The 23,400-nt window shown below is 36.6% G+C and overlaps 1 protein-coding gene across 1 annotated transcript; it reads left to right on the forward strand.

Annotated features, from left to right (window-relative positions):
* The first annotated feature begins 3,054 nt into the window (after nucleotides 1-3,054).
* On the forward strand, nucleotides 3,055-21,615 carry lcp2a (lymphocyte cytosolic protein 2a). The gene is made up of 21 exons (XM_026938664.3): nucleotides 3,055-3,558; nucleotides 3,872-3,934; nucleotides 6,465-6,511; nucleotides 7,416-7,481; nucleotides 7,571-7,599; nucleotides 11,436-11,476; nucleotides 11,572-11,761; nucleotides 13,502-13,593; nucleotides 13,680-13,737; nucleotides 13,830-13,880; nucleotides 14,786-14,814; nucleotides 15,512-15,531; nucleotides 17,046-17,162; nucleotides 17,853-17,877; nucleotides 18,002-18,014; nucleotides 18,137-18,230; nucleotides 19,208-19,248; nucleotides 19,343-19,407; nucleotides 20,436-20,510; nucleotides 20,630-20,779; nucleotides 20,886-21,615. Exons 1-21 carry the CDS (start codon nucleotides 3,490-3,492, stop codon nucleotides 21,009-21,011), a joined length of 1,461 nt encoding a protein of 486 aa, XP_026794465.1. The 5' UTR covers nucleotides 3,055-3,489; the 3' UTR covers nucleotides 21,012-21,615.
* Nucleotides 21,616-23,400: the final 1,785 nt, after the last annotated feature.

Consider the following 23,400-nt stretch of genomic DNA (forward strand, 5'->3'; position numbering starts at 1 on the left):
ATTTGCTGTTAACAAATGTCTTAAAGCAGATTGTTTTGGAACCAAACACAATGGCACCACAAATGGTCTTTAATAAATATGTGGAATGGTATGAAGAAGCCAGACTGGGGCTGATTTTTTTCTAGCCCAGACTGTAGATCATGTGGCCTACCAGTGGAAGTTGTGTCAGGTCATTATACAGCGTGAAACTAGATTTGATCTGCATTTGGGCTGATGTTTTCAGCCCACTTCGCTGACACATCCATAACACGTCATTAGCAGTAATTGAGAAGGTGTATCTGAAATACAGTCGTGGGTGTAATGAAAGTGAACGAGGTGGGTTGTATGCTCTGTCGTCCCGAAAAACCTGTGGAGGAGAACTTAAACGGACTAAGCACATATTGTCCAATCAAAGTACAAATTACACAAAAGGACAGATGACAGAACCATAAGTTAGGTTTTTTGTTTTTTTTTTTTTTTGAACAAAAGGGTTAGAAGAGTTTCTGTTTTTGCCATGTTTGGAGGATGCTGCATGACCCTAGTAGAGCATTACAGACTTGAAACACTAGGGAAAAAATCTAAAAATTAGAAATAATGAATGCAGCTGCCTATCTGTCTTTAATTTTGTGTGCGTGCGTGTGTGTGTGTGTGTGTGTGTGTGTAAAATACAGTTTGCCCCACATCATTTTTATTATGCCATCGATAAGACCTCATGATATAATGCATCAAGCAACTGACAGATATTAGCTATTTAGCTCTCCCATCTCATATCACAGCCACCCGTCACTACTGAGAACACAAACGGTATGAGGTAACCACTGAGGTAACCACTGGGCTAAGGTAGTTGAATAAGAAATGGACACTGTCAGTGTTATCCAGTGTGAAATAGAACTGAGCTAGTGAAACTGCTTTCCAAAACCCGTGAAGCCGGAACGGCACAGATTTGACAACTAAGGCACATGTAAGATTAGAAAACAGAGCATTAGTAATCAGGACAACACTCTTAATTGTTGCCATCCTTTGTATAATAAAGAATTGACCTGATTTAGGTAAATAGAGAGAAAAGTCTGATTCTATTTCTAGGTTAGATAAAAAGAAACTGCTTGTTATCAGCACTAAGAAAATTGTTCTATAGACAGTCACAGACGTATGATTAAGCTTCTGACTTTGATTTGCCTTTATCTCCTGTGTTACTTCATATACACCCACTTACACCCCATATACACTCAGCAACCATTTCAGTTGCCAGGAAGTGGAAAAAATCATACTGTGTAGCATGTAATATAGAGGTGAAAGTTATGAGGATACACAAACAGCAGATGCTATCACTGGGAATAAATCTAGATGTTAAACAATATTGCGCATAAAGTTCACTAATTTCCATTAACAAACTAAAGGTCCAGGGGAAAAAAACTGAAAGCGCAGATTTGCAAGGTGTGGGTGTAAATTATCGTTGGTATACAAAAGTCTTTGTTTATCAATTGCAGTAGTTATTTAGATCTTTTATTTTAGCAATGTTAGAAATGCTTTGTATGGTTTGAATTGAATTTTCGTAATCAAATATACATAATAATGTAATTCATATAACCACATATAGCGTAACAAATCATGTTTAAATATAAACTGAAAAGATATGGATGCTTTAATTACACAGTGGAAATTAGCCTATTGTTATCTATCATGACTGAGAGCTTGGCTAGCTTCACAACAAGTGTAAAAGTTAAAATTTGTACATTTAGTATAATATCTGAAATGAATAATAAATACATTTTTTGCGAAATTCTTTCCTGAATTCCTAAAACTGCGAGTAGTTGTCGATGGTTGACGCTTATTAGTAAAACATTTTTCTTTCAAGTGAGGAATAAAACATGATGCAGTGTACTGTTATTGGAAAATTATTAATGACGGGGTGACACGATACTACCTTGAAGTTGATTATTTTCCTATAACAGCACGTATCAGTGTGTTTTTCCCCCTCTTATACCATAGGAATTTGCAAACTGTTATAATGTTTATTAATGAACAACACATTGTACACATATTGTATTTTTAGCAGTTTATTGCTATATGTCATAGCAGCTGTAAACAGCTGTTCCCTCACCAGCCTCGCTTTTTTCTCTCTCTTGAAGTTAATAAGGCAAAAAAAATGCAGGTTGTCATGCTGCCTGGAAGGTACAAAGTCCTCTGTCCTAAAGACTCCTTCCATAAATGTTAAATAAATATCCCCTTACAGAGCAGCTCACCATATCAGTAGTTATATGCTATTCTTTGTTAAATAACTTGTATTATTTTATTATTGTATTGTTTATTATTAGATTTGGATTATGTTTAGTGTCTGCCATACAACTTGCTCCAGAAGCAATAACATATTAGAACAGTGCATTAATACATTCCTATGATTTGCCTTGCAGCCAGCTGTTATAGAAAATTAATCAACACCTTCAGACCAATCAGCATCGAGAACCCAATAGCACTGTAGTATAAAGAAATATAATGCACCGTATTTTTGGTTTGTAGCGCCACTTGTGTCAGTGATAATTGATTTCATTCATATTCATATTACATTTATGTAATGAAATAAATCAATATTTGTAATGAAATGTAATGTTTCACTGTATTACATTATTTAATGTGCCTATTTGTCACTGGCCACCACACACATTTAACAATGATTACAAAAGTACACATTTCAGTTAAAGTACAAATAAGGAAAAACTCCAAAACTAAAAAGGTAATTAAACCTCCAAAACTGACTTTTGTTCTCTTTAAAGTGGAGAGGTTCATATAAGGCTAGAACAAGCATGTATACAGTGAAAATGACTGTGAATGAGTTTCCACCCCAAAGATACATAATGTACCATATATGTACAACTGTCTTCCTGTTATATCTGTACACTTGCTATGTAATTCATGTATACATGTCCTCGTTTAAGAAAACTTCATAGTTTTAAGGCTGAACAGTAAAAATAGATTTCTGGGTGAAACATTGTGGGCAGGGAAGTTAACAGAAACATGTTAATTTTTTTCTCGCTAAAGGACTTGTACTTCCCCTATTTGTTACCAATGTGATCAACAGGAAACCTACAGGGAAGTTCTGTTATTCTTTCTTCTCTCGGTACGTTCAGTCAAATACTGGGTGTTGCTTCTTCTAAAGATTTATAGCTGTACTATGGAGTAATTTGGACTGATTTTCAAAATTATTTCACATTGTAACCATCTAGGATTTTTTCAAGCTTGCTGGTTTTTGCCTTTTTTGCCACCTTCACAAGTTTTTTGCTAACTTTTTTTCTTGTGTCTCATTTGCAACTTTCTTGCGGGTAGATCGACTCAGGCTTTTCTCAGCTTTTATCTGTAGGCTGCTAACAAATGGATGGTGAAACATCTTTTCAGCTCTTCAGCTGTCATGTAACTTGTGTGATGTGAAGTTACAGTCGAAAGGAAAGACTGCTGTTTCAGGAACCGAGTTTCTTTTTTTTTTTTCTTATACTGAAGAGTGGCAAACTTGAAACCATGAGCATTCCTACTAAATTGGAGGTCATGGGTTGGGATCCACCTCACTTAGCTGACTTTTTGAGAAGGGTAAGTTTGCTGCACCTGCAGTTGTCACAGCATTTAATGGGAATTAAAGCCATCATTATTACCTCAAATGACCACAATTTTTACGATTTGTACTGAACCTGGCGTTCAATTTGAAGGGGCAACACTAAGGCCTACTCATCAACAGACACCATTTTTAAAATGTATATCTAGATAAAAATCACTTTATGTAGAACATCAAGAAATATTAATATGGTTAACATGGACTGATATTGTGCCACTGTCTCATTTGTCTGATTGGTACTCTTTCTTACACGTTTCCAAATGAGATATAACTTTTAATCTTTGTTAACAGCGAGAGCTGTCTGGATGTGACAAAGTCGTTCTGAAATGTGGAATGACTGGGCAGAGATTTCTGGTGAGTATACATTCCAGGAACACTTTCATTTACCTCTCTGGACATCTGGTTTCATAAAAGTTATGGTACCGGCACATGCTGAATAAATTAATCTAATTTATAGAACAGCGGTTTTGAATTCTCAGTTCTAATAGGTTAGATGACGTTGATTAATTTTCTGTAACAGCAGGTTGCAAGGCAAATCACAGGTTTGTATTAATGCACCTGTTCTAATACATGATCGTATGCATAGTAACAGCAAATAGCAAACAGCTCCACTAAATCGAAGCCTAATAATAAGCAAAATTTATTGTTGTTAGTTAACAAATAGAAACATACTGTATAATCAGTGATACTGTGAAGCTTTGAGACATTTAAGTAACATTTATGGAAGGAGTCTCCAGTGTTAGTGCTTTGTAACAGTCAGCTGTTCCTTTAAGTTGTCCCACACTGGAAAGTCTTCAGGACAGAGGACAATAGTTAAAATGTCCTCGTACGCCATTCATCAATAAATAAACAAATTGTAATTGTTGGCAAATTGCTGTGGTATAACAGGAATAAAACATTTGAGACTTGCTGTTATAGACTTTGGACTAGTAACTAAACAGTAGGGCCTCATCACACCACCACGTCACTGATTATTTTTCTAACAGCACGACCCCATCATGTTTCCTTCCGTATGTATTGAAAGGTGAAAGGCTTTTTATTTAGGTCAGAGGTATGGATAGATTTTCCCAGTTATAGACAAACAAATCAAAACCAAACTAATTTTTAAACCTTATTAAAGCTTAACAACATTTACAATTACAAAAAGTAGTAAGGTTTTTCTCTTCTTGTGCAGTGTGTGAACAAATTTCCCCTTCACACTGCAGGGTTAGTCATTGTGCCCTGGTTGTTGTCAGGGTTTAAGGAAGTGACATTATTAGAAGTGGTAACTGCTGTTAATGTGGAAAGATTTACAAGTTTCATCGTTTGATTAGGTCAAGGCAACAAAATATACAGATGGGTAACATTAAATAAAAAAAAAACTGAATAAATGCTTCTAGACAGGAGCATGATACAATTAAGCAATTAGTATTCTACCACCCTCCATCTTTCTTTTATAAAATGCTCTGCAGGGTACGTTCATCAAAATTCACTCAAGATGGCAAGAGGAAAACATCTTATTGTATTGAAAGAAGGCTCAATATTGGGGCTCAAATGCAGGAGCTTCAGTCACAAAGATTCTGGCTGTGTGCATTTAGATCTGTAGGAAAGGCTTCAGTAAGTAGGGCTAGAAACTCTGGTCATAAGTACACATTTAATGACACTGATGCTCATACATTAGTGCAGTACGTTAGTAAAAAGATGAAAGCAACTGTGCTTCAAGGGACTGAGAATGTCAGTGCCGGAAGTGATAGACTGTGTCGCTAGATCTCAACCCAATTGAACACCTATTGGAGATTTTAGAGCAATATGCTGTGCTGTTCATTCCACCATCATCACCAAAACACCAACTGAAAGAATAGCTTTTGGAAGAATAGAGCTCCATCCCTCTCGTTCAGTACCAGTTCCAGCTATTTGGGTGGCTCACACTGGCCCAACACCTTATTAAGACACTTTATTTTGATTCTTTCTTGAATTTTCACCCATCTGTATATTATAATGCTGTATAAATAAGTCTATTAGAGATATAACAGAGTACGGAGATAGAAATACAGCTACGAATAGGAACACTATTCATTTTTGATTGTTTTTTAGAAATTTGCCAGAAAGGTTCACCTGGTTGAGACTAGGCTCCATCAGGACTGGGATCCTGTGGGATGAAAAAACAAAAGTCACACTAGCGGGAGGTTTTTCATTTTCATGCAGGCATGAGCGAGTGGTTAGATATGAAACAAAAGTGTTAACATGGCAGCACTGCGTGACACATTCACAGCAAACTTAGTAACTGCCTGGTCCGCGTCATGGTGCTTTAAATAAGCTACTAGTTTATATATATTTTGCAACAGAACCAACTAAATTTGTTAGAAAATATTGTGGTAGGTACAAACAAATATAGTATCTGCGCAAGCAGGATTAAATTTGGGTTTAAATCCAAATATAGATATGAATCCAAATATTTGGAGTGGTCAACAGGTCCAGATGCGGGTAGTGGCATTGTTTTACATCCCCAATATCTATATATCTACATATCTACATTTATATACATATAAATATATCTAGATTTATGTATAACACTATCAAAAAAATGGGTGGAAATAGGTTGTGTGTAAACCCCCACTAACCAGCTGTAGATTAAATTTACAGATTAAAATAAATGGTTCCTCAGCACTTTTTTCAGGACACATCTGTTAAAGAAAAAAAAACTACAGCGATCTAAATATTATATCGCTAAAACATACTAAATGTAGGTTTTAGAGGTAAAATATTTTTCTGTTCGTGTTTAATTCTCCATCTGTTGTTTTTTTATATTCCTCATTATCTTTGTTCCTGTTTTTCAGCATGACCTACAAAATAACAAAGCATTATTTTGTATTTAACCTGTAATTGATCTTGTTTGTGTTTATAGAATATGTCCGATAATGACCTTCAGAGGTTTCCCAAACTGCATGCCCCGTGAGTATTACCTGTTCCTTATTAACTGCTTGTGCACCTTGATTTGAATCCTACTGTTTGTTGTGCTTGCTATACCTTAAAAGGTTACTGAAGTCTTCAAATCCTACACAGCAGTTGTAAAAAGTCAGAAAAGTCAGGGCATTGTATAACTGGTGACCTGACGGACTCTCACGAGTCCAAGCCTTTCATGTTGTCTTTAAAGGAATTAGTTATAGTTCATTAGTTAAGGGTATTCCTTTGAAATAGAGAAAGTTTCTTGTTTTGATTTTATCTTTACCTTTAACTGCATGTCAATTTGCATTTTTACAGCCTAGTCATTTTGTTGCTGAGCAAGCTTCATAAATCTAAATGCATTTCTCTGTTCTCTGTCCCGCTGCATGCACTGACAATAAGAGGAAGCTTTGCTCTACAACGATAGTGCAGCAAATGCAGATGTGGCAGGAACCATCAAAGAGCAGAGTCATGTGGTGTTCAGTGCTCATTTCACAGATATGAAATTGCACAATGTGCACATTTTCAAGGAACAGAAAACTAGCACAGAGTATCCAAGTGCGACCGAAAGCTGTGAATAAAGGATAATGTTGTTGAATATCACACTGGGAAGAAAGTTGATATAAAAAACATTATAAAAACACACAGAGGAAAGGGGAACTGTTTTACTCACCACATCCTGTCAAAGCTCAGCCTTGTGCGCCCACCCGTTACACCCGTTGCTAGATTAGCATGAAACATGATGTGCTTTTAGTCATCTGTGATGTATGTCACTGCTAATAGGCCAATTAATATATACATTAGTGTTACTGTCTATGTGGTCAATCAATAAACATACAATCTACAGTGTAGGCTAATACCGAGACATCATCATTGGTGAATTAAAATATGTTGTATTTACAAACGTATCTAGACTCATCTCCAAGATCTCCCAGGAAATCAACAAAAAAGAGGAGAAGCGAGGATTTTTCCAATTAAGGCAAGCAGTTACACATATATATATATATGAATCTCTGCTGAGATATAGCTTTGAGAGGTTTTAACAATTTTTTGTTTATCTTTTTTTAGGTCCTCTGCACCCAAGTACCAAGAAGCAGGTATAGATGATACTGATTGATCAAATCTTCAGTGTTTTTAGACCCATTTTAGCATTTTGAGAACTAGAGAACATACAAGGAACACTTTATTTGAACGGTTTCTACATTGTGCTTTCACAACACATTCATAAGCATTGCATGCATCCTCTTGAAAGCAATACTGAAGTATTTTTTAAGGAATTTTGTCCAAAATCATAATGTGATATTAGAGGTTTTATATAGTATGTGACCTTGCATGAAAGAACGCAAGGAGATTCGTACTGTGATTTTTTTTTACCCATTTTTTTAGATTATTTAGTTTGTTTTTATGACCATTCATGAGGTTCTGAGACCGTTTCTACGTAAGGAACAAAACACATCAGTGCATGCTGTTATAGGAAAATAATCAGCATGGCATTAGAGTTTTATTCCTCTTATACCACAGCAACTTGCCAATAAAAAAATTCATTACAAATTTTTTAATTTGTTAATGTACGGTACATCATACTTTGCATTTGTTTGTAGGTAAATATAATGTGGTGGAATGTCTGTGAAACAACTCAGTTCCTGTTGTCACTAAAAACAGTCGTTTCCTCACCAACCTCTTCTTTTCTCGCTTGTGAAGTTAATATGACAAAGAAATGCAGTCCGTCATGTTACTGCAAAACCGCACTGACACTGGAGACTCCTTCCAAAAATGCTAAATAAACATCTCCTCATAGAAAGCTTCACCATATTAATGATTATACACATTCTTTTAATCCATTTATGTGAAGCATCCACCAAGTCCCTGTGCAAGTTGTTACTATAGAAATTATTTAAAAATTATGTGTTGAAAAATGAATTTTAACATTAAAATTTTAAAATCAATCAACACCTTTTGAATAGAGCATTCAACATCACTGTGGTATAAGACGTACACTATATCACCAAAAGTATGTAGAGACGTGACCATCACATACATATGTGCTTCTTGAATATCCCATTCCAAACCTATAGTCATTAATATGGAGTTGGAGCATTAGTGTATTCTGTATTAGCATATGGAGTTAAGACCGTGAGTGAAGTTGAGCACTGATGTCGGGTGATGAGGCCTGGCATGCGTTCAGCGTTCCAGTTCATCCCAAAAGTGTTCAGTGGGGTTGAGATCAGGGCTCTGTGCAGGCCATTTGAGTTCTTCCACACCAACCTTGGCAGACCATGTCTTCATGGTGCTCGCTTTGTGCACAGGGCCATTGTCATGCTGGAACAGGTTTGGACCATTTAGTTCCAGTGAAGAGAAATCTTAAAGTTAAAGCGTACAAAAAACATTGTGTGCTTCAGATTTTGTGGCAACAGTTTGGGGAAGAGCCACGTATGGATGTGATGGCCAGGTGTCCACATACTTTTGACGATATAGTGTATATGTTCTCTTCCTATAATATAGTTTTGGTATACACTACCAACTTTGTTTGACGATACGAAAGTCATTCATTTAGCCGACATCCACTATGGACTTCCAAAATTGATGAACTGCCTTCTTAGGTTGAATGGAAATAGAAATCATATGCTCCTGCATGTAGTAGATACAGTAGATACACTAAATACAGATTTTTTAAAAAAAAATTCATGTATTCAACAGTACCAGTTTACCAATATGTATAGTGTGATTCTCTCTTATCCGTTTTATTTTCTCTCAAATCAGTCACATGCTATACAAAAACCTAAATATCACCTCACGCATTTTGACATTAAAAACTAAATAAGTGCTCCAGCATTCCTTTATAGAAACTTTATGCAATGCTTATGAAGGTGTTATAAAGACCTAATGTAGGTATCCTTCAAATAAAGTGTTACTGAAAATATTGACGAACTCACAATTCAAAAACACAAGAAAGTGAATTGAAAAGACTATTTTATTGGGTTTTTTTTTAAATTGTGTGACAGGAAAGGGCATATATGTAGTTTTCATTCCAATGTGCGGGCTTTAGTTTTCCTTGGTTACGTCACACTTGCAAAAAAAGTGAAACGGTTTCACCCCAAGGAGAAATGCTATACTGAATGCTTAAGTGTGAAATGAACAGGGTTTGGCACACTCACATCCAACAAGCATCACTGTGCAGTTACTAGGCAAACACAAGCAATGGCACGAAACCAGATGCGTTAAGTAATAAAATACAATAACTGTACCTAAGTCTGGTTTTTACATATTTTGAGTTTTCTTTTACCAAATAACTTTCAGAAAATGAAGAAAGAAAAATTTCTACTTTCCACTTATTACATTTTCATTTTCACTACGTCGTTACATTTCTCTATCATTATATATTTAAGTCATAAGGTGACTTTTTAGCATTAGACAGCTTCAAGGAGTTGATTTAAATCCTTAACAAATCTACACTTCAACAGATGTGACAGTGAGAATGAGACCCATTACTGTAATCTAACTGCTATTATGTACACTTTGTATTTTTCAAGTCAGTTTGTATTGTGACAGCTAACAATTACCATTCAGCTAGTTTGAGCTATTATCATGCTAGCTGACATTAGAGAGATTAGGAATAAAGCTGTTGTTAGTTACCATTAGCTAATGTTGGTGAAAGAGCCACTAATTTACCATCAGTAACGAAAATCCGTGTAAGATTTGATTAAGCACAACAGAAGGTGGAAATAGGTGGAAATAATTTCTACAGGTGGAAAATACTTGAGTAACTGTAATTTGTTATTATACTTAAGTATTATTTTGGCATATTTATACTTTACTTGAGTATAAGTGAATTTGAATATATGTACACTTACTTAAGCACATCTCCAAAAAAAACTTACTCCTTACATTTTCCATTACATTATTTAAACCATCAAAGTACTCATTACAAATAATGAAGGTCTTGTTGTCTCTCATCCAGCCAGTGACTGTACACTATACTGTATATCAATCAAACTGACTCCAGTTTAGCATCCAGTCAATTCAGTTTAACATCCAGTCATCAGTGTAGAAAAAAAAAAAAAAACAAGAATCATGCCAGTTTGTTCTCTGCAGTAACCTTCTCATGCTACACAATGTAGTTAGTGCTATCTTACACTAGTTATCTGTTTCCGCTTGAATACGGATAAGCCCCCAGACTGCCGTGTTGAACTTGAGGATGATCCCTCAGGTTCTACCTCAGTAAAATTCTTCAAAATGCAGGAGTAAGCAAAGACTTGTATAAAATGAGGCATCTCCTTTACCTCTCTAGAAGACATGAACTCCATCTAATTTGAAAAAGCATGTTGAGGTCAGTTTCATTCATTTGCTAAAATGAACAGACTAGCATCAATTCCAGTAGCTAATGTAAATTCAAATTCGAGCTCAAATGCAATCAAATTTTGGCTAATGGTAAATATTGGTAATTTATATGATACTTTACTTTTGATTAATTCATTATCATAGTGCATAGTGTTAGTCATGCATATGACAAGCAAACCTACAAAGACCGAATGATGTTTTCGAGCAAAACAATGTGGAAAATCACATGATAACAGTTTATACAGTATATTTATTAATATAATAAATATATTTATTATACAGTATATTTATTATAAGTAATAAAAGATCATTTCCATATGAAAACATGACATTAATGTAATTTCATCAGTCAAAAATATTTGCTTTTTACTTTTTAATACTTGAGAACATTTAAAAGTGGCAAATTTTAGACTTCCACTTTTAACTAAGTAAGTTTTTTCTATATTATCTGTACTTTCACTTAAGTTTCATTTCTCCGTACTTTTTCCACCCCTGATAACTGCAAAAGTTCAATAGGAAAAAGTTTTAAATCAAGAACTAATCTCACTCATTTCACATTACATAAGACTATTTTCTATTCCAACTCTTTCGATAGATTTGCCTGCGGAGGACCAAGGATGGGGTTCTGAAGAGTTTGTAAGTCCTACTCTAGACCTACATATCACCTGCTTTGATTTTTTCATTTATTTCCATACCTGACTGCTTCGTTAATGTTTTCTGCTGATGTGAAGGAAAGCGATGATGATTACGAGAGTCCAAATTCAAACGATGATGGAGAAGGCAGTGGTGGAGATTATGAATCAGCAGCAGATGGTGGTGTGGACAGTGATAATGACTACGAGCCGCCCCCAAGTGAGCCGCCTGATGACCTCCAGCATCACCAGATCTGCGCTGCCAAGCACAGCAACAGCGAGTACATTGGTAAAGAACACATGACAGTTCACTGTTACTCCTTTAGGTGTAGAGAATCCCTTAATATATGCGGTCTTTCCTTCCCTTTATCCTTTGTTATACCACAGCTCTATTGAATTCTGATTGGTCAGGAGGTGTTGATTGGTTTTCTCTTGCAGTAGGTCCAGCTGCACGGTTTACATCAATGCCTTGTTCTAATACGTTATCACTTCTCTGATAACAACTTACACAAGGACTTGTATGGCAGATGATCCACATCTGGACGAAAGTGTGTAATTGTTCATATGGTACAGCTTTCTGTGATATTTTTTAAGCATTTTTGGAAGGTGTCTCCAGTGTCAGTTGGAGGTAAAAGTTTTCAGAGGACTTTGTATTTTCTTGCTAGCATGACAAGCTGCATTTTTGCTTTATATACTTTAAGAGTGGTGAAGCAACAACTATTTATAGATGTTATTACAAGTGCTAATGTAAAGTCACTTGTCTTGCGGGCGTTCCACAACATTAAACATAAATTTAAACTTGTGGTGGTTGGTGTTTTTTAAAATAGAGGAAGTGCAGGTGTCAGTTATTGAAGTATGAAGTATATCTGTGTGAGTTCTGTTTTATAAGTTGCATCTGTTACTCTGGCGTCCTGTCTGATTCTCAGTAGAATTCTTCAGGTCAAAAATATTAATGGTTAAAAATGTTAGTAGTGTCTGCCATGTCGCTGTAAAAAGAAGCTATGCTGCTAACTAGCTAGCTAAATTTCACGGAAGAAGGTAGTGACAGCTCAATTCCCAAACAAACACATTTAATCAAACATGAATTTACACTTATAATTTATTTACAATATTTACCAATTACAAAGATAAAATTACAAGTGTAAAACTGTTGGGCATCAGGCTATTGACCACTAGTGCAAGCCTGACTGGCAGCAATATGTTTAATTTTGAGATGTCAGTCATGTTCATTACTGTTTCAATGATTGGCAGTTGGTTACGAGTTTCCGCCCCTGAGGTCTCTCAATCATCATAATGAAGCCATTGTCCGAGTCGGATGAGCAAAGAGCACACTGTCCATCAAACACTGAGATATTTATTTCTATGCAAAACTCACTCAACCATACACTTATTGACTCCTAGTGAAGCTGTGTGTCTGGGCCGGACAAAATGCATGCAATAAATCCCTTTGTCCAATAAGTGTTTTCTCCCATTCTTTTTCTCCCATTAAAACAAAGCGCACCTGAATCGGCTATAGAAGCCCAACGAGGCCGTGCGGCAATGGAGGTCTTTCAGAGGCGCTTATACAGTCTTCAAAAAAGATTTTCATGCATGCTGTTCTAGCCACCGAAAACACTTTGCACAAAATGATTGAACAGCATGATATTTCAGTGAGATAATTGATATACTGATTCGCTAAAATATTGACTTTCATGCAGAGTGGTGAATAATATAGACATATTTCTGCATTTAATATAGAAACATTTCATTGCCACATTTTAATGAATTTTTTGGGGAGACCAGGCTTCCCATGTAGTCTTAAAGCGACCACCTGTGCTAGAAATGGATAGAAAGTATGATGCGTCATTCATTAATTAATGAAAAATTGGTAGCATTGGCAGCTTGCTGTGGTATAAGAGGAATTAAACACTTTGGGGGAAAAAAACCCTGATATTGAAAAATAATCCACTTCGTATTGTTGATTATTTTCCTATAACAGCACAGCTCATCATGTTTTATTCTTTACATATTCATTTTTTTTTGTATCTAGACCGGTCTTCAGTCAAAATCGAGCCACCAGTGCCTCCAGCACGGCCCGGGCCTGGTCCTGGTCCTCCACTTCCTGCTATGGGACGCCCGAGTGTAAGTCTTACTCAGCAGTACTGTCTCCGCCTCAGCTGCCTTCTTTAAATATTATAATGGCAATAAATACCATCTTTCACTTGCAGATTGGTGGAACATTCCCAAGGACTGAACAGTCTCCTCAAAGGACTCAGAGACCTCCTCGTAAGAAGACCCTGTGCATTCTTGTTTGTTTGGTGGAGGTTCTTATGTTTTTTCATTCATCCATTTTTAATTCTTTTCATTTTTCCTCTCAGCTCCTGATCGCAGTAAAAAGCCGGGGAGTCTGGAAAGGGCTAATAATAAAGGTAACTTATTTCATTATAGAGTGCAATTCTAAGGAAATGTACAGATGTTATGACCTGGTTTAGTTTCAAAAACATCATGTCACATCAGAGAAAATGTTGAAATGTCTTTCTTGCAAAGTGGTGTGGTTATGTTGCTAAATTCAGTTTCACTGAACAGGCTTAGGGTGGCATGATGTGTGGTAGGGGGTGGTGTGGTGTGGTGTGGTATGGTAGTGGGTAGCATTGTCTCCTCACCGCTCTAGGGTCTCCGGCTCGATCCTGAGCACAGGTTCGCATATTCTCCCCATGTCCATGTGTGTTTTGTCCAAATCCATGCTGATAGGTGGATTGGTGACTTAGTGTGAATATGTGTGAATAGTACCATGTGATTCCTGCTGTGCAATCAGTGTTCCCGGGATAGGCTCTGGATCCACTGGGACCCTGACCAGGATAAAGCAGTTATTGAAGGAGACTGAACGATTGAATAGTCTTCAAGGAAGTATATTTTGTATATTGTACCTTCTATATGGATACAGCCTGTGGATATCTCATTGTGTCATGTCTTTTAACTCCAAATACATTATTCTGTATTGAACCTGCAAGTAAAAAGTATTTTATCAGTTCGCGTTCCTCAAACGTACAGTATAACCAGCTCAAAATCAGAACGAAACAGTTTAAAGACAAATGACATGACAGCAACATAAGGGCACATACTGAGGACAGAGAGCAATGTGATACTAGGTTTCACTGGTTGACCATAAAGAGAAACAGAACTGAAAGCTATGTCTTGGGCTGAGGTTGCAAAAATGACTAGAGACCATATAAAATATTTTCTATCAGCATCACCATCACTTAACACAGCTTTTATCCCGAGGTTTTGTGTGCAGCACTGCAGATTAATACTTGTCTGCTTTTTGTGTTCACAGGTGGGAATGTCAGTACCCCAAATGAGAGGGTAAGGGAAACGTATATTATTCTAAACAAAGTTGCCATTAACTTTTTCATCATGAGCTTGAATCAAACGGTTGAGGCGTCTTTTAATGGCAAATGTGTAGTTTCAACATCATACGCAGACATTTAACAGTTGAACAAAAAAAGACTTTTTCATAAGATTCTTATTTCTTGCACTTTTAGAAAAATAAAAGGTCAGCATTGGAATCAGTAAAGGTTCTTTGGTTGTTTCTCTTGGGAAACTATTAAAAGTTTTATGTAGTGTGCCACTACAAAATGATTCCCTTTCAGAAAGGATTGAAAAAAAACAAACATTTTTCTAAGAGTAAATATGAGCGGTGTTTAAAGCCTGAGATAAAAAAAAAATCACATTCCAATAAAAGATTTATAAAACATGAAAATATCAAAATAATTATCTTTTATAAATGAGTTTGTAAGAATGCTTTTTTGCTAGAGCTCTTTGTAATCAGCAGTAAATTTTAAGAATAATAGAAAAGTCATAGTATACTAACTTAGTGATTAGGATAATTCATTTTTAATATGATATCTTTACTAAAAAAATAAGCTCTACCAAACACTTGTACAGACCTTTAAGGGAAAGTCATAAAATTCATGCTATTTTGTCATTACCTTGATCTGAATCTCACTTTTAATATTCATGTTGTCTCTTTTTTTTTTCCAATAAATGATGTCCTATAAAGAGTGTCAAGCCGCCGATGAGGTACTGTCATATTCTTTTAATGTTTTTAATCCATGACATTGTAAAATATCTGTATCTACTGTATCTGCTGTTAATCTATACTGTTCCTGTTAGTACCTGCTATCTGGCTGTTTCAAACATAATTCAATCTCAGAAAAATACAGAAGCCACTTCTGGTGCTACGGAGAGCTCTGATTGTGTGAGAGTTGGGTGTGTAAGGTTTATTCTGGTTAGCAGCAAAGTGATATTTTACATCACATTATATGATATTTTACTGACTTAAACAAAGCAGTGCTTGGGTTCTGAGTAATAACAGGGGATGTGCTGCTAAATGAGAAATGTGGATTTAATAGTAAATTAGGCAGGAAAAAAATCTTGATTTGATCAGTATTTGAAAAATATTTGATCTGTCAACAAATATGTTGTTTCTGCAGAGTCCAAGGTTTAACTGCAAAGCCTACATATGAGAAATCTGTTTGCAACTAAACAGTCTTGCTGCAGAGGTGACTCATGCAAAACCACACTTTCCAGCCATGTTTGGGTTTTTTGTTAATTAACCACTGAGAGTTCATCACTGCTTCTGCACATCTCACGACAGTTCCTTTCTGCAAGTGCATCTGAGTGTATAGTGCATGAATGTGTGTGTGTATCGTGCCCTAAGATGACGTGATATCTAATACAGGGTGTACTCCTGCCTCAAAGCAAGTGGCTGGAAGCCATGCCTTCTGTGTGAGAAGAATGGCATAATCCCTCTCCCCTGTCACAGTCACTGCAACACTAGCCATTGTGTGCATCTGTGAGCTTTCCTTTGAGTGTATTACGCTTCCCTGTGATGCAGCATGAGCAGCAGTTCGAAAAAAAGTGTGGTTAGTTGGCTTCACGTGTCTTGGGGGAAGTACGTGTTAGCCTTCACCCTCCCCGGTTATATGATAGGGGAGAGCTGACTGGTGGGTGGGAATTAGCAGGTGACCAAACTGGGGAGAAAATGGGAGAATTTGGGCTCTAGCGGTTGCAAGATCTTCTAGAAAAATATCGGCATGATGTGTTTATTCCTTAATTATGCACATCTACATCTACAGTGTTTAGCTATGTTAATTCTATAGCGAGCTAGCTAACTTTTCAGTGTTTCATTCTACTTGGCTGGTTCTGACTAGATTGGCTGTAAATACTGACAAGTTCTTTGATTAAAACTGTCATATTTACTGTCGAGGAAAAATACACTTGCTTTAATTGTACTATCAAACTTTTTACTCTGATTTACTTATTTGACATTAAGCATTTGTGCCAGATATCAGTTTTTTCCCAACAACTATAGTGTCTTGGAACTCTGTCCATTTAGCACTGGAATGTGTTACGTATGTATTACTGAACAGTAAAGATGGAGGCGTATCTATAACAAGACTGACAGGATGCAACCTCAACTCATTAGTCCAGGAAATACCCGTGCTTTCAGTAATAGTGAGAGCAATGAAAAGAAATTGTCCGTTGCACCTTTTAATGTTAAATGTTTGTCACTGTGATGCTGCCAAAAACAGGAATGCTGGAACGGATAAGCTTTTGGAGCCCCCACGAATGCCCAAACCTCCACTACCTACAGCGGGAGGGGTGCGGAGAAGTGTCTCCTCTGTTACTCCTGGTCAAGCTTTTAACAGGTCCACTATTGTCACTTGACTCTAGATTATTACTGATGTATGGGCTTTGTATGACAGTGCAGTCTGGACATACACTATATGGCCAAAAATATGTGGACGCCTGACCATGACCCCCATACGTGGCCTTCCCCCAACTGTTACGACTTTGTAGACAAAGCACGGAATTGTCTACAATGTCTTTGTATGCTGTAGCATTACAGTTTTCCTTCACTGGAACAAAGGAGCGCAAACATGCTCCAGCACGACAATGCCGCTGTGCACAAAGCGAGCTCCGTGAAGGTTGGTGTGGAAGAATTCGAGTGGCCTGCACAGAGCCCTGACCTCAACCCCACTGAACACTTTCGGGATGAACTGGACCGCTGATTGCACACCGTTACTCCTCACCCGACATCAGTGCCTGACCTTGCTAATGCTCTTGTGGCTGAATGGGCATATTCATGATGTTCAACAAGCACATATGGGTGTCATGGTCAGCTGTCCACATACTTCTGCCATATAGTGCAGTCGTTCTGGCTTTGTAAAAAATGTCTAGAGTTAAAGTGCACAGTGTCAGTCTTCCAGGGTATTTCACCTACACAGGGTAAACCATATAGAAATCATATGGCCCATTTTTGTAAAACATTCTAACATACAAGAGTTCAATAGCTTCAGTAGTTAATAACATAAACTGTCTGATTTTTCTTTTGACAGACAGTCACCTGATCCCAGAAATGAGGTAATTTTGTATGGCCCTGTGACAACAGCTCGTGTTGTGTTATGTCTTATTCTTATGACATCTAGAAGTATGTATATCAGTCTGTTACAATGTCTTTTTCGTTGTTTCTGTCTCTCGTAAACAGTTCTTTGATGATGGTAAGTGTTTCTTTCATATTTCTTCATTACCTTGTTTTAGGCACAGTGATTGTCTTTGATTTTGATTTAAAGTTTATAAATATTGCATATTAGCACGCACTCTTTTCTGCTCATTCTCACAGGTGCCAGGTCCAGCTTCACCTTTCCTCACTCCAAGCACCCCAGGAATCCGTCACCGAGACCACAACCACACGGACCTGGAGGTCCACCTGACGGGTAACTTTCTACTTTGGTACAAGAATCTTCCTACCAAAGCTAACGCAACAAGTTCAACAAAATAATGTTCAAAGATGTGCTACTGTAAAAGTGATGCTGAAAGTAATATGTTTTGTGTCAATTTTATAGTAATGAGGGTATTAATTAAAGTTAAGGGGATGGGGGTGTTTTATTAAAATTATGCCTAACTTCACACTAAAATATGTTTCTCCATCTGTGTAAAAGATACACATGTAAATCCTTTACACGCCTATAATGATCCATACAATTTCTTCACTGTTCATCCTTATTACATAATTATTCATCATACAAACAAATGTATTTCTCTAGGCAGGTATGTTCTGAAGCTCACTATCATATTAATGTCATTGTAATGGAACTTTTCTAGACTATTTTATACAACAGTGATGCTGAATTCTCAATTCTGATGTTGATTCATTTTCTACACCAGCAGCTCTAATAGTAGTGCCAACTGCAAGGCAAATCATTCGTTTATTTTAATGCGCTCGGTTCTCATACTTTACTGTTTCTATGGTAACAGCTCATTCAGTTAAAAAAATCAAGTTGTATATGACAATAATATGGTAACACAAGTAGCATTTTTAGTTTTATTAACTCCAGCAGAGAGACAAAAAAAAAAAAAAAAAAAAACAGAGGTTGATAGTGATGCTATAATCTAAGTGTTAACAGGATGTTTTGCAGATGTTCCACAAAATTAAATGTAATGATAAACTAAGAAAAATTACAACATGTGGTTCTTTAATAAATAAATAAATAAATAGTCATTGGCAAATTGCTGTGCTATAAGAGGAATAAAACACATGGCCTACCATTATAATAGGAAAATAATGAACTTCAGGCATCACACCATGCCATTGTTTATTATTTTTCCATAACAGCACACCCTGCCTTGTGTTTATTCCTTACATATAAAAGTATGTAATATGAATTGAAAAACTATTATCTGTTTTTTACAGTATTGGTCAGACTGGATCTCTACCTTCAAGACTGCAGGATGGTACGTACCATCAAGCTCTACACAATCATGATTTCTACCAAATAAACCAATTATCTGACTAATAATCTGACCAATTTTTACTAAATGGCCGCAGTGAGAGGGGGGAGCTCAAGAATTCCACCACCAATGCGGCCTGATCTAGATCCAAGAGGAGAGCAGGTGGGTTTCATCTTGTTGTTATATGGAGTATTCAGTAGGTGGCGCCTTTTCACTAGAGTTCCAACATACAGTCTCGGAGTCTTCAGCAGTTCAACAGCTTCAGGTTCTCACTAGTACATGTGGAAGTAGTTATTCTGATATTTCTTTAACAATAACCCATAACAATAAATGTATTTAAATAGAAGTAAAAAGTACACAGTGATTTTAAAAGCAGCACCAGTAACCAGGTGTGTTCTGGTAAGGGTGTGGGTTTGAGTTTTCTCAAAAGAAACCATTAATAAATACTCTGCGTATATTGTCTTATTCTGGAGTATGGAAAGGTCATCGGAAAAACATCACCTGGTCTTTTTCCAGTCTTCAACTCTCCAGTTTGCGTGAGCCTGTACCCACTGAAGCCTCAGATTCTTGTTCTTGGCTGACAGGAGTGGAACACAATGTGGTCTTCTGCTGTTGTAACTCATCCGCCTCAAGGGTTGATGTGTTGTGCATTCTGAGATGCTTTTCTGCTCACAACGGTTGTAAAGAGTAATTATTTGAGCTACCATTCCCTTCCTGTCAGCTCAAACCTGTCAGTTCAATTCCCCTGTGTAATGAAAATCTACATATATTGACTGGAGTTTGAAATGAACTCTGAATTATTGGCAGTGTTTGTCCAACTTGTAGGTGTATAGATAGAAATTTTTAGATCATCTTTTCCCTTGCAGTGTGTTAACCACTATCTAACTCTTTATCAATGTCAGGTGTTGGTTGGATATTTTTGGTTGCTGGGCAGTTTCTCAAATTCCATGAAAATCTCAGGAATGCTGCACTTAATACACTCATACCAGCGCCAAACACACTACCATGTCAACATCACTGCTGAGCTGAAAATGGACCAAAACCCAAAATTAGTTCACTAGTCCTATAGTGGCTCCTACCCAGTGATGAATGGGGGAATATTGGCTATAGCTGATAATATGTTCTGATGCACAGATTATCAGGTATACACAGAAAATCCCAATGAATGTCTTTTGTGTGTGGTTCTGTAGGATATGGACCCTGCATGGTATGTGGGACAGGTTTCACGTGGTCACGCAGAAGGCAATCTGAGACGGGTAAACAGGGTGAGTCCTTTTTTTTTTTTATAACACTGACCTGACTTCCAGTATAACCCTATAATTATACCCAAATACTCTGGTAAACCCTTGACATTTCCTTCCACATCACGTCTACCCTGCATTAGGATGGAGCCTTCTTGGTACGGGACAGCTCAAAGGGCTCCGTCACCCAGCCTTACACACTCATGGTACTTTACCAGGACAAAGTCTTCAACATTCAGATTCGCAAAGCACAGGATGGCTTCCTGCTTGGTACTGGCCTTAAATCTTCAGAGGTACTCCTGCACTTGTTTATGTAAAGTTTAAGTTAAGTACCACCATTTTTTTTTTTTTTTTGTATTTACACTATATACATAGTAAAACGCCAAATTTCTTTAACAGATCTTTTCAAGGGTCAGTGACATTATCAACCAACACAGGCAGATGCCACTGCTGCTGATTGATGCTAAAAACCGTGGAACAGGTCAACAAAACCAGTGTGCTCTGATTCACCCTGCTGGATTTTGACTCTCTAAAGGACAACATAGTAGAGCGGGCAGTTATATCACACCTGATGACAGGAAAAACCACTATGAAAAATACTTTCCCAGAGGGATCATAAAGAGATGGCAGATTTTTTTTTTATTTGTATGTTTTTGGATGCAGTCTCATCAGTATGTTGGATATGTGTCTTGCTATATATATATATATATATATATATATATATATATATATATATATATATATATATATATATAGTGATGGGGAAGTGTGTGTGCTGCTTTTTACAGCTTGATGAACAAAAGCAAGTATATAGAGATATATACTCTAAGATGTAAAACTGGAAACCGGATGGCCACCAGCCCAAATAACCAAATGCATGTCAGTCATGGATTTTAATTATTATTATTATTTTTTCAGATTAATATTCTCAAATATTTATGTTTGCATAGATGGTCATTTTTCTGTCATACAAACAGAAATGCTTGTCTTAGATATATATATATATTTTTTTTTTGCTTGAATAAACTTCTCTGCAACTCTGCCCTGCCATGGTGTACAGATTTCCTATGCATGTGTGTAGCCTATTTAGGAAGAATAAATAGTCTGTTTCCATGAGAGACATTTCTGGCAAGCAAAAGAGTTCGGTTTTATTTCAATTAATATCTCGACAGTTAAAAAAAAACGACCTGCAGAAAAAACTATCAAACTGTCATCAGGGATTGGGCGCGTAAGCTGCACAAAGGGATTCAGTTACGAGTGATTTGTTAAACATGTCAGCCTAATAAAATGACAATGCGAGAATACGATTTGCTAGAGCTAGGCTAGAACATTTGCTGTGGGCTATGTAAATATCCCATAGGCCTTGTGTTAGCCTGGAAGTGATAGGCTACAGACGATACGACACGACACTGTTCGTTTTTGACTATGGCTGGGTGTCGACTTGGGATATATTATGCAAATATTTTAAAAACGTAAAACCAAAGGGGAAAAAAAAAGATTTCTGGAAAGCATCCTGAATTATGATCCTGATGCGACACTCACGTTATGTGTTAGTGGGTAAATGACACATTGATATTTATTCGTCGCCTCTAGTGGTGCAGTGGGCTGCAGGTGCGCGCTGATGCCGCGCGCTGAGGCCACGCGCTTTTCCACGAGCAGGTGAATGGCGCGAGCGCGCGCGCGCTCACCGCGGATCCGGTTTCACTGTGCACTCGGAGAGGTACGGAGAGTTCCAGCGGTGTGTGTGTGTGTTTGTGTGTGTGTGTGTGTGTTTGTGAGTGTGTGTGTGAGTGTGTGTGTGTGTGTGTGTGTGTGTGTGTGTGTGTGTGTTGGGGGGGGGGGGGGGGGGGGGGGGGGGTGCTCACAAGAAAAGCTTTTTTTTTTAAACGACAGTTTTTATTTTGAAAAACTAAAAGAGCTGAAATATTTCCTTTTTGGTTATTGAGGTTAAGGTTGGGCTTTTTGTTGTTGTTGTTTGTGTTTTCGTATTTTGTTTTGTTTTGTTTAAAAAAAAAAAAAACTAAAAGAAGAACGACTTCCATTTGGTTACTGTGGTTAAGGTTATGGGTTTTCTTTTGTTTTGTTTTGTTTTTTGTTTTGTTTTTTGTTTTGTTTTTTTTGTTTTGTGTTTTGTTTTTACAAAAAACTGCACTTTTTACTTTAAAGTAACCCAAAGAGCTTAAAAATTTCTCTTTGGTTACTGAGGTTATTATTTTTTGTGTGTGTGTGTGTGTGTGTGTGTTGTTGTTGTTTTTTTCTCTTTAAATTTATTTATTTATTTATTTATTTATTTATTTATCTGTTTGTTTATTAATCAATTATTTGTTTGTTTTTTATTTATTTTTTGCAAAAACCAGCAGCCTTTATATATATATTAAAAAAAACAAAAACCAACCAACCAAACAAACAAACAAACAAACAAACCCTGAAAAGAGCCAAAGGATTTACTTTTGTTTACTGAGGTTAAGGTTTAAGGTTAAACCTTAGCTATTACTATACTATTAGCTGCATTAATAATAAAGTCAATCCTCACAATAATTGTCATATTTGACAAATATTTTACAAGTTATATTCAAGTCGTTTGCTTTTAAATGAAATAAGCATGCAGAGACATATCAAGTTTGACTAATCAATTCAGAGAAATACGCAGAAATACAATTTACCTGATCAATAATAAGCAGCACTGAATGTAGTAATAAACATAGTCTGTGTTTGTTTGTATTAAATAGTTGTTTTTTTTTTTTTTACCAAATGTGAGACCTGAATTAAATTGATCTAGAGCCTTTAAATGTGTTTCTTGGAGGTACTGACTATTCATTTTTGCATCTAGATATCTGTTAATAAAAAGCAGCATGTCAGCATGTCACTCAACAATTTTCATCTGTGGCAGCAATTCAACAATTTTTAATTCAAG

This window comes from Pangasianodon hypophthalmus, chromosome 15 (assembly GCF_027358585.1).
Source record: "Pangasianodon hypophthalmus isolate fPanHyp1 chromosome 15, fPanHyp1.pri, whole genome shotgun sequence".
Taxonomy (NCBI): Eukaryota; Metazoa; Chordata; class Actinopteri; order Siluriformes; family Pangasiidae; genus Pangasianodon; species Pangasianodon hypophthalmus.

Excerpts from the sequence above, each read along its gene's own strand:
- lcp2a (XM_026938664.3), top strand. The coding sequence starts at position 3,490 with ATGAGCATTCCTACTAAATTGGAGGTCATGGGTTGGGATCCACCTCAC. Across the intron at positions 11,477-11,571 it reads GATGGGGTTCTGAAGAGTTT|GAAAGCGATGATGATTACGA; the intron begins GTAAGTCCTACT and ends GCTGATGTGAAG. Across the intron at positions 19,408-20,435 it reads TAGATCCAAGAGGAGAGCAG|GATATGGACCCTGCATGGTA; the intron begins GTGGGTTTCATC and ends GTGGTTCTGTAG.